The following is an 11,946-nucleotide window of genomic DNA, read 5'->3' on the forward strand; positions in this document are numbered from 1 at the left end:
GTACTTCTGATTTGATTTGAAACTGTCTCATTGCTATCTGTTTATCAATAAAACTGTAGAAAAAAAATAAAAAATGAAAAATAAAAATAAATTTTAAAAAAACACTCATTTCCTTTACTAACATGCCTTACCAATGACCCTTCTACTCTGTGCTGCTGTAAATTATTTCTGTTATCTCACATGACCTATGGATTAGGGCCAGGTGGTACTTGCCCTTCCATGTCTGACTTATTTCAAGTACAGTGTTCAGTCGTACTCAGGTTTAATTCCTTTCCTTCTCCCTCAAGAAGAAGTATGAGGGTTATGCACTTTGCCTCAACCTCTCAAGGTTATGCGTGCACTGTCACTGGCCACACCTTTTCCCTGGCTGCCCCGAAGTCAAGGGCTCTGACTCCTGTGCCATTTTCTTTCCTGGGGCCAAGGTGTCTTATGCCGAGCTGAACTGTGCTGCTTCATGATGGAGGTGTATGCAAGTGAGATGACATCGCTCTGCCTGCTCATTTGAATGTGTCCTTGGATTAGTGCTCACCTAGATTCTGCAATTTCATAACTAGATGATGGAATTCTCATCTATATAAGTCATTGCGAAGTTAGCCTGTTCTAAGGGAGAATGGAGGTGAAACTTGCAGTTCTTCCATGTTGCTGATGTAACTTCATAGCAAACAACTTAAATAGAATGATAGAGAGAAAGAAAACTACAGGGCCCACTCAATAAATCAGGAAAGGTATTCATAAAAGTTTTACATATACACACTGAAGACAAATTGCGAGGGGGTGGTTTAGTGGTCAAGAGCTTTTCTAATATATCTCCTAGCTTGACCCTCAATCTCACACAAAATATATAAAGCACAAAATTCAAACCACATCCATAACTACATGGAGAAGTGAAAACAGAATTTAGTATTTGAGAAAACTCACAAGTAATATTCAAAAATGAAAGATTGAACTGTATATAAAACAGGTAGAAAACAAGTACTTCTGAATTCACCTCCAGGCTTAAAATTGCACCATATGTTCTATGTAGAGTAATTAGTCATGAAAAAAGAAATAAAAAATCTTTCCAAATTGGGAAAGAACTAAAACTATGTTTTCAGATGACATTGTCTCGCATAAAATAAATCATAAAGAATGTACAGAACATCTGCTAGCTAGCATACATCTCATCAGGATGATTCAAACTCACCAGACAAATAAGCCATATGTTTGTCTATTAACAATTAATAACCTAAAACTTAAGAAAATCATTCCATTTACAGTAGTATCTAAATAGCATTATATTTATAAAAGGGTATAAAAGTTCTATATTTAGAAACTTAAAAATCTGTTGAAATTGAAGGAAATGTAAATAAATGTAAAAAGATACTCTCTGTTCTTGAATTCTAAGACTAATCTTTTAAAAGGACAATACTTCATGGTGACATAACTATTTAGTGAGATCCTTGTCAGAGTCCCAGTGACCTGTGCACACAGAAATAAAAAAAAAAAAACAAAAAACCAGAACTGCAAACATTCATGTGTAGCTTCAAGGTACCCTGAAGTCTAGATAATCTTGAACATAATAATAGTACAGTAGAAGGATTTGTCTTCCAATTTCAAGTTTTGTTACATGTACAAATGTAGTACTATATTTTAAGGACATAAGTAGTAATGGAATAGAAGCAAGAACTTGAAAGAAAAAAGATCAACACACTCCTAAGGAGACAACTTTTGACTTGAATGCCAAGTCTGTATAATAGGGGAGGAATAGTTTCTTCAAAACATGATATTTCAACAATTGGATTGCATATACAAAAGAGTGATATTTGGTCCCTATTTCACACCAAAAATAAACATCAGTTCAAAATGTATTAACAACAAGAATATTGGTTAAAAGCAATAAAACAATTAGAAGAAAATATGTACTTGGATTGCTTGGATTTGACACCAAGAGCCAAAAAAAATAGATAAATTGCAATTCATCAAAGTTAAGAAAACATAGTGGAAGGACTTGTCATTGCACTTGGCAGTGACTTCCTTGGCTCTAAAGCAACAGACAGAAGAAAGCAAAACAACAATTAAACATGTGAGATTATTCAAACTAAAAAGCTTCAGTATGACAAAGAAGCAATCAGTAAAAAAGCAACCCATTAAATGGGAGAAAACTTTTGCAAGCCATATATGTGATAAGAGATTAATAACCCAAAGATTTAAGGAATTCCTACAACTCCACAGCCCAAGAACAAATAACTCAATTTTAAAGTATGCAAAGACTAAAATGAACATTTCTTCAAAGAAGACAATGAATGGATAATTGGTTTAGAGAAAGATATTTAGCATCTCTAATTATGAGAGAAACACAAGCCAACCCATAACATGGTTGTAATTTCATACCTAGCATACATATTATTTTTAGAAAGTAACCAATATTGGTAAAGATTCAGAGAACTAAGACCCTTGAGATGCTGATGTTGGTCAGAAGAGCACAACTTCTATGGAAAACTGGAAGGCAGCTCAAAAACAAAAATGAAAACAAAAACAAAAACTGAACAATAAAATTATCAGATAATCCAGGAATTGTGTTTAATTTTTACCTATTAATTTTGTAAGGAAACATCCCATAAAAACAGGAGAAGCAGTCCAGGGTGAGGCACCGAACAACATTTACATCCAGAGTACAAGCGTAAGATTAAAATTCAGCAGTGAAGACGTGTGAAGCTCGGAGTCAACTGGAGCACCCTTCAGTGGAGAACAGAGAGTGTGTGCTTCATCCTGACAAGGCGACGATTCAGAGCTCAAAATCAGTGAGGGATTGTGAAGCTATGAAAAACCGTGGAGGAAAAAGCATTTGCTGTGGGAAAGAGTGCAAAGTGGAAAGAGGCCATGCCTGCTTGATTCCATCTATAATGGTATTCTGGAAAATGCAAAACTGGACTTAAAAACTTCAGCTGTGACCAGGTATAAGGGATACGAAGCAACAAAAAAGAGAAATGCTCTAGGATGATAAAACTCTGAAATTAAATCATACTATAACGAGACACGCAAGTCCTATGAGGTGGGATATAAGTATGTGGTGAAGTTTAAATTTTTGAAAAATATTTACAGTAAAGGACATATGGCTATTAATCCTCAAAATATTTGCCTTGTTTAGAACATATGCATCCCATCATTCTTGGAACAGTCTGAAGCAGTGCAGAACATGCTAATTCATTCAGTGTCTTTTTTTGGTGGCTTTTTTAATGTTCTGAGTCAATTCAAAGTGATAAAAATAAAACCCAAAAAACAAAGTGACTAAAAGTTTTTACAGCAACATTTGCCCAACCAAAGCATTATACTGTATCCTGATTTGCCTTATTCACCAGATCTAGCCCTGTGACATTTCTGGCTCCTCCACAAAATCAAACTGACCATGAAAGGAAAACATTTTGAATCGAATCAAGATAGTAAGGCAGCCACAGCAGCACAAGTAAAAATACTCATGAAACAGGACTTACAAAACTGCTGCAGAAAGTGGCAAGAAGGACAGGGGAAATGTGTCTCAAGGGAGGAGTATCCTGAAGTGGATTCATAACTGTATGTCTTATTAACATTTTTAAACATTCCCTGTATTTTAACCATACCTTGAACATTTCTCTAAGCTAATAAAAACATGCAATACCAATAGTGAATTGCAGGTTAGGTGGAAGATACGGGATGACGTGATCAGTGTACCACTGTGTGTGTGTGTGTGTGTGTGTGTGTGTGTGTGTGTGTGTGTGTGTGTGGTGGGGTGTGCTGCAATGGCAGAGCCCCTGTGGCAGCAGAATGTATGTGTAAAATATCCGTACTTTTGTAGCAACTTCTCTGTGAATCTAAAACTGCCTAAAAATATTTTGAAAATGAAAATAGGTACATCCAATCCAGTTAATTGCCTGGATTATTTTCAGTAAAAACTAGTTTACATTCTACTTTCCCCTGACATATTTCCCACTGCAAAGAGCATATATGCACAATGGACACAGGTATGGTATTGATCCCTGTTTACATATATGCTTGTTTTGAAAGGCGATAGGGAAACTATAAAAGGAACAAATAGGTACCTCAAATTTAATTCTAAAAGTTTAAGAAGCAAGTGTAAAGCTTCTAACATTTCATTTCAGCCTTCCTCGTGGATATAATGTATTTCTGAATGTTTTCTTTATATTAAATGGCAGATTTCCAAAGCAGTAAGGATATTACTTGAGAAATTTTTTGCATTGTGAACTTAAATATAGCTCATTGCATGAAGGTCTGGGAACAATGAATTAAAATTCTTATGCATAATACAAAGTTAAAGTGCCAGTCTTACATAGAAATTTTTGCTTTCTCAATCACCTTGTTGAATGCGCTCTTGACCTCCTTGTTCCTCAGGCTGTAGACCAGCGGATTCAGCACGGGGATGACCATGGTGTAGAACACCGATGCGATCTTGTCCGTGTCCATGGAGTGGCTGGAGCTGGGCTGCAGGTACATGAAGATGACAGCCCCGTAGAAGATGGACACTGCGGTGAGGTGGGAGGCGCAGGTGGACAGGGCCTTCTGGTGGCCCTTAGCTGAGTGCATCTTCATGATGGTGACAAATATGAAGAGATAGGAGACAAAGATAATCAGAAGAGCAAAACAGACATTAAAGCTTGACATAAAAACCAGAATGACTTCACTAAGATGTGTATCAGAGCAAGCCAGAGCCATGACTGCTGGAACATCACAGAAAAAATGATGGACCACATTGGAGTTACCAACTGAAAGGCTGAAGATGTCCCCAGTGTGGAATATGGCATTCAAGAAACCACAAATATAGGATCCTGTGGCCAGACAAGCACAGACTCTCGTGGTCATTGTGCCGGTGTAGTGCAGCGGCTTGCACACCGCGGCATAGCGGTCGTAGGCCATGGAAGCCAGCAGGTAATTTTCCACGGTGGCAAAGGATACAAAAAAGAACATCTGAGCAGCACAAGCATTGTAGGAGATGACCGTGTACCCTGTGAGGAATTCATCCATGACCGTGGGAGCGACGGCTGAGGAGTATGCAATGTCCACCAGAGATAGGTTGCTAAGGAAGAAGTACATGGGGGTGTGCAGACGGGCGTCCAGGAGAATCAGCATGACCATTCCAAGGTTTCCAACCACATTCAAGAGGTAAATGAGAGTGAACATGATTAACAGAGGGGTCTGCAGCTCTGGGACAGCAGTCAGTCCCAGGAGGATGAACTGGGTCACTTCCGTACAGTTCCCCATCAATCTGCTGGAAGTCATGAGATGTCCTACAGTGAGGAGAAATCACAGGAAGAAGACACAGTAAGATAGTCAAAGCTAGACCACAATATTTCATGTGACCCCTGTTTGGGTGGCTAGTATAATAAAATTCTGGTCATGATGGTAAGAAACAGGAGCCCACATATTGTTGATTGGAGAGTCAGTTAATGTATATCCATTATGGAAAAAATCATGAGAGAGTTTGAGAATGTTAACATTGGATCTCTCAAGGGACTTAGCATCCCTTCCTCCTAAATGTCAAAATGTCCCTTATAGAAAAACAGGCAAAATTTAAAATACTGTACATAGTGAGGTACATCAGACACAAACTATGAATACTCCATGATCTTACTCATATCTGGGAGCTTAAACTGTGAGCTTAATGTAGAACTGTGATCATTTGAGACCAGAAAGGAAAGGAAAGTGTATTGTGGAAACAGCACAGTCAAGAGGACTAAAAAGCTGACAGCACGGTCGGTGACTGTCACTCACCTAATGCCTCATGTGCAGTGTCCAGACCGTGGGCCCTGGCGGCTCTGAACTGGCGACCCCAGAAAACAGTAGCGATTCCACCAGACTCCAAGACTAAGGTCAGCCGGGGCCTGACTCTATGAAGCGAAGGACCCAGCAGCCACTGTGCGCGTAGCACAGACAGGGGAGCAAACGGGTGAAAAAAAGAAGGGGGAGCTTGAACACGAAGCGGAACCACCCACCAAGGCGGTGCTGCTCCAGGCGCAGCTTTGGAGAAGGAGCACTCGTGGGATGCGCAGCAGCTGTCCAGGGAAGAAGCCACGCTCCCAAACCCACTTAGTGCGTGACCTCACTTTCTCCGTCTACAACATGAACACGCACAAGACCTGCCAGAAGGTTATTTTTTGAAAAGTAATAAAATAATCCTCGGCGCTGTTGGAGTCTTGAGGTATTACCACTAGGAGAGTCCAGAGCCTGTATTGCGAACAGGAAGCATCTCCTCATTCACAGCATCTGCCCCTAGCTGGTCTCTAGACCAAGCTGTTCTGTGAAACACAGAGTCCTTTAGGGGAAGAAGCCAGGAGCATGGATGCCACTTGGCGCTCAGCCAGGTCCGTGTAGGCCTTGGTGGAGCCCAGCCATGGTGAAGGATAGAGACAATAATTAGATAGAGCTGCCCCTGTAAGCAATGGCAGGAACCATACGTCAGAGGCCTCCAAAATACAGAAACTCTAGGGCCAGCCAAATAGCTCAGCAGGTTAAAGCACCTGCAAGCAGGCGCAGGGCCCAGGGGTTCAAACCCCGGGCCTGCTGTGCTGGCCCCGCTCCTGGGGCACACTGAGACGGCAGTTGAGCCTGGTGTGGTAGTGGCACAAGCCTGCAATCCTAGCTCTTGGGAAGTTGTAAAAGGGTAGATCACTATGAGTTTTATGTGGTAGTGAGACCCTGAACACCTTGTAGACCCTTCCTTAAAAAATTTTTTAAAAAAAGCATGCCAAACTCTAGAAAAGCTCACACAGATACTGAGCTACACGAAGCCCAGACTATAGGGTGACTTAAAGGCCAGTGAATACTATGAAGAGCCCTTGACTCAGTGAATAAATTAATAAATTTAAGCAGAGTATCATCTGTCTTAGAATAAAATTAAATTAAATTAATTATACAAGAGTTACCTGTCTTAGTTCTCTTGATCTTAGTTACAGAAGCAATACAATATTTCTAAAGGGTCGCGACACTCCCTGTCATTCAAAGTTCTGACATTTGTAGCAACAGATTCCACTTACAGCCTGACCAACAAAATATTAGAACATCTCTTTCGGTATTGAAATAACACAGCACACTGTAGCCCTCACTCTACCTTTTTCTTTCTTTTTCTGTACTAGGGAAGGAATTCAGGACCTTGCTCTTGCCAGGCAGGCACTTACCTGCTAATCTATCGCTTCAAACCTCACTCCTTTTGGATGAGTTAATCTTTTCAGGAAAAATGTATACCCAGTTGATTATAGGCTAGTCATGCCTTAACGAAGTGGCTTTGTAAGACTCCCCTGGATGTATGTGTGTGGAATATAGAGGCTCCACATTGCTGCTGGAGAAGAAGCGATGATCGATCCTAGGTAGAGAGCCTAAAATCAGAAATGCAACCCTGGAATAGCACGAAAGTCCCATTGAGAAGCTGCTCACATGGAGACTGTTCTAATCATTCCACATTTTCCCAGAGAAAATGGGAGGAATCACTAACTTGGCACCAAGAGCATGCAGTCTTGAGTCTGTAGCCTGTTCCCTGAGCCTCGGCACACACTCTTGTCCCCTACGACACATAGCACAGGGTCCTCTTGGGATTGGAGCACCCAGTACAAGGGAGCCTTGGGGAGAAAAAGGAAGCAGAGCTCTCCAGACACTCCCAGTAGGAGGCACTCAGAGCTCCTACCTGCCCTCCTCTGAAAGAAGCCACTGAACTTCCCCTGGGGACCTTTCTGCCTTGGATCCCTACGCACAAGTGTTTCTGTATTGCTTGTTTTTCATTTATCATCTAATGAATGCATCAGTGACTCACAGCAGATCCACGCTTTGTGGTGTTTATATGGGTTTGCTGAGCACAGAGAGGTACCCACTACTACAAACAGGACTAGGAACTTTGCCTCATTCCCAGTAAAAATCCTAAGCCTGTGGTCACCTTCTTCTGCCACCACTCCCCTAACACCACATGACTCTCCTGACATTCCTGCTGTTTGGTCCCTGAAAGACACTTGGTTCTTGCTGTCTTTGAGTCTTGCTTCATTCGATTAGTAGAATTTATTTGGGATCCATCAGTGTGGCTGTCATTAGCAAGATTGGAGTCTTTTTTCATTGTGAAATAGTATTTCCTTGGGATGAATGAAGGTGCAGAGGTAGAAGACAGGAGCAAACTGACGTCCCTTTTTGAACAAATTTGCAGCATTAAAAATTTCAAACTCTGAAAGCAGATGCCAGACATCCACTGTGGGCATCTACTATATTTTTGGTATATAGTAAGATGGACAGTAAGTTGCTTTGACAAAGACTCATACTAGAGAACTAACATAGCCATCACTTCACATCACTACCCTCCTCTATTTTCCCAGAGCACCTAATATTTACTCTTTTTCAAAACTCCCTACGTGCAATAAAATACTGCAGGTGTGGTCTTAAGCCATGTGTAACTCAGTTGTCATAATGAATGAGTTGGAAATCCTTTCATATTTTCTCCATGACAGTCCATTTACATTTTTATCTTTTTAAAACTGTAATGCAGACATGTTGGTCTTCCCAGAGGGACTCCATCGAGACAGAAATATTGCTAAAATGGCTAGTTGTAGCTCCTACGTAAATGTTCCAATAAAGTGCATTCACTTAGATTTGCATTTGAAAAATTTCCTTTTTTCTCCTAAGACCACTAGAGAAGCCAGGTGTGGAGGAGCACCCCTGTAGCGCCCGTGCTCAGGAAGCTGAGGCAGGAGGGTCACTGCAAGTTTAAGGCCAGGCTGAGCCACATCCTGATTTCAGGGCCCACCTACACGACTACCTAGGAAGACCTTGTCTCAAACAAACAAACAAAACAAAAAATTACATGCTCTTAAACTAAAGAAATAAGGGTAGATATTATTTTTATTTTAATGACCAAATTAAAAAATTTATATTGTTTTACTGTGAATAACCGATTCTTTATTTATCTCTTTACACAATCATTTAGCCTTTTACTGGCTATGCCTTACCCAGACTCATCCCACCTGTGCATGCTCCTACATAGATCATACATGTATGTTCGTGCTCCTGTTCATAGAATTGCTTGCATCACTATTTTAAGCATTTGTTTGCAATGCCATGTGGGACAATTAACAACAAGACAGTATACAATTTTTAAATGGCAAATAATCTGGCTAGACAAGCTTCATAAAAAGAAGTACAAATGGATAAAACACATGGGAAAATAGTCAATATCATTAACTATCAGAAAAGTGCTCATCTAGTTCAGAGAAACGTGATCTCACCCCAATTCACATGGCTAATGTTTAAAAGCCACAAATCAAAATAAGAAAGAGAAAGGAGCTATCATATACCATTTGTAGGAATGAAAATTAGTACAAGAGTTTTGGACAAGAGCAGAGAGTTACCTCAGTAAAAATACATCACTGTTTTCTTCTTGTACTACTAGGGATTACACTCAGAAGCTGTGTGTGCTAAGCAAGCCCTGACCGCCGAGACACATCCGTCAGCCCCAAGAGGTCTTTGCTGTGATCCAGCATCCCATCTTCTGGGTACAGAGACAAATGAAAGGAGCTCGGTGCTGCAATGAGGCACCTGCACTCCCCAGGTTAGTTCTGCAGTCTCCTCGGCAGGGAAGACGAGACATCCACGTGGGTGCTAGAGCAGATGAACGCGTGCAAGTGTGCCGCACATGGGCGATGCAACGCGCTGGCCCTCAGAAGAACTACATCCTGTCGTTGGCAGCAAGGCGGACGCAATTGGGAAACACATTGTTAAAAGAAACAAATGGAGGAAGAAAAGTATCACATGGGCATGCTCACAAGGAAGCTTAAAAATATAGAATAGTAAACACAGAACAGTGGTTATTAGAGGATGAGAATGGGTTGGGAGAGAAGAGATAAAGGGAGGGCGGATTTGATCAGTGAATCCTGTATGGGAGAATTGAAATTTGACACCCAATCCAATTCACATATATAATTAATGCATGTAATAAAAATGTTCAAATCAATATAGTTAACTTTTTGACAAGGAAAACCAAAAGCATCTCATGTTGTCACTAAACCAGTATCACTCACATATCAATGTTTTTACTAGACAATAGAGTGAGGCAATAAGAGTATGACTATAGGAAATAAATATAATGTGACCGTTAAAAGATGAATTAAAATGATGTAAGACACCCAAACTTAGTGTCTTGTGCATCATACAGTATTCAGTACTAGAGATAATTTGGCCTTTGTAAGATCTTTTTAAATGCACCCTTGACCTCCTTATTCCTCAGGCTATAGACCAGTGGGTTGAGCATGGGGATGACCATGGTGTAGAACACGGATGCCATCTTGTCCGTGTCCATGGAGTGGCTGGTGCTGGGCTGTATGTACATGAAGATGATGGTCCCGTAGAAGATGGAGACAGCCGTGAAGTGGGAGGCACAGGTGGACAGAGCCTTCTGGTATCCCTGAGCAGAGTGCTTCTTGAAGATCATGTTAAATATGAACAGATAGGAGATCAGTACAACCAGAAGAGCACCAAAGACATTGAAACTTGTAAGGAAAATAAGAACCATCTCAATAATGTGTTTATCTGAACAAGAGAGAACCCTGACTGCTGGAACATCACAGAAAAAGTGGTGGACCACATTGGCCTCACAGAAGGAGAGACTGAATGTGCCCCCAGTGTGGACAGAGGCATCTAGGAAGCCACAGAAGTAGGAGCCCATGACCAGGTGCATGCACACGCACCTCGACATGACTGTGGAGTAGTGCAAGGGCTGGCACACGGCAGCATAGCGATCATAGGCCATTAATGCCAGGGTGGCATTTTCCACAGACACAAAGACGACAAAGAAAAACATTTGAGCAGCACATGCATTGTAAGATATGACCGTGTCATTTATAAGGAGCCCCACCATCACTCTGGGAGTGACAGCAGAAGAGTACCCAAAGTCTGCCAAGGAAAGGTTCCCGAGAAAAAAGTACATGGGAGTGGAGACGGGAGTCCAAGAGGATCAGCAGGACCATTCCCAGGTTCCCCAAGATGCAGAAGAGGTAAATCAGGGTGGACAAGATGAAGAGGGGAATCCGTAGCTCCGCAGCACTGCTTAGACCATCCAGGATGAAGTCTTTCACCTCTGTGCTATTGGCCATGGGAAATTCAAGTTTTCTGTAATAGAGAGAAAGAAAGGAACAGCTGGTAATGGAAAAGACATTGCAGTGAAGTATATAAGCATTTTAGTTTTTAATCATCTTCTTTGTCCTTCATGGCCTGCTGATCTAGGGCAGAGATTTCAACAATAACAACAAAAGAAATGCATAATCTATATAGTTCTATTGTTGAAGCTAGAGGTCCCCTATTAATGGCCTGGCCCAAATGGCACATGCATAAACAAACAAAATGGGGTTGCAAAGATGGTGTATTTGTGTGAGCCTATGCAATTGCAATGAATAAAATCTCCCAAATCATTTCACTGAGTCTTAAAAGCTTGCATCTGTACAATACTCATTACAAATATTCCCTGATGTTTACTATGTGCATAGTTTAATCTTCTCAAGAAACTTCTAAGAGGTTAGATACTTCTTGTACTTTTCATTTGAGCGTCCACTGGTGAAGGCAAGATTCGTCACACAGACTGATGCTCATGCTGGCAAAAGACATGGATGGGATTGAACTTGGACCAGTTCGTATTTGCTCACTGAGCCTGTTTGACTGAGCTCCACGCTTTGCAGAACTTAGACACGCAGCAGAGACACGTGTGAAGCCAAGGACGTGTCCTCACGGTGTCAGTACAGACGTGAGCACCCTGCAAGGCAATTCTGAAGGGAGGATTTGTGACTGCATACCAGTGAGAGTCAGGAAAGAGTGTCCCGTGCATCTACGTGACAACCTGTCTTCCAGTGCTCGGGAAACATGGGCCCTGGCACAACCTCTCTGTGCTCATCTTTACTATTAAAATGAAGATGATTATGAGACCTTGCAAAGGGATTGTTGTCATAACTGATATAT

At 41.2% G+C, this 11,946-nt stretch overlaps 2 protein-coding genes across 2 annotated transcripts; both read right to left on the reverse strand.

Annotated features, from left to right (window-relative positions):
* Window positions 1-4,299: 4,299 nt before the first annotated feature.
* LOC101565347 (olfactory receptor 5B2-like) lies at window positions 4,300-5,250 on the reverse strand. The gene has a single exon (XM_004645778.2). The coding sequence runs from the start codon at window positions 5,248-5,250 to the stop codon at window positions 4,300-4,302; it is 951 nt and encodes a 316-aa protein (XP_004645835.2).
* A 4,912-nt stretch (window positions 5,251-10,162) lies between these two features.
* Window positions 10,163-11,090, reverse strand: LOC101573037 (olfactory receptor 5B2-like). Its single transcript, XM_023706080.1, is given in 2 exon segments — window positions 10,163-10,928; window positions 10,930-11,090. Coding segments are annotated over 2 exon segments (927 nt in total).
* Window positions 11,091-11,946: the final 856 nt, after the last annotated feature.

The sequence above is a fragment of the Octodon degus genome, unplaced genomic scaffold (assembly GCF_000260255.1).
Source record: "Octodon degus isolate 3935 unplaced genomic scaffold, OctDeg1.0 scaffold00239, whole genome shotgun sequence".
NCBI classification, from domain to species: domain Eukaryota; kingdom Metazoa; phylum Chordata; class Mammalia; order Rodentia; family Octodontidae; genus Octodon; species Octodon degus.

Excerpts from the sequence above, each read along its gene's own strand:
- LOC101565347 (XM_004645778.2), bottom strand. The coding sequence starts at position 5,250 with ATGACTTCCAGCAGATTGATGGGGAACTGTACGGAAGTGACCCAGTTC.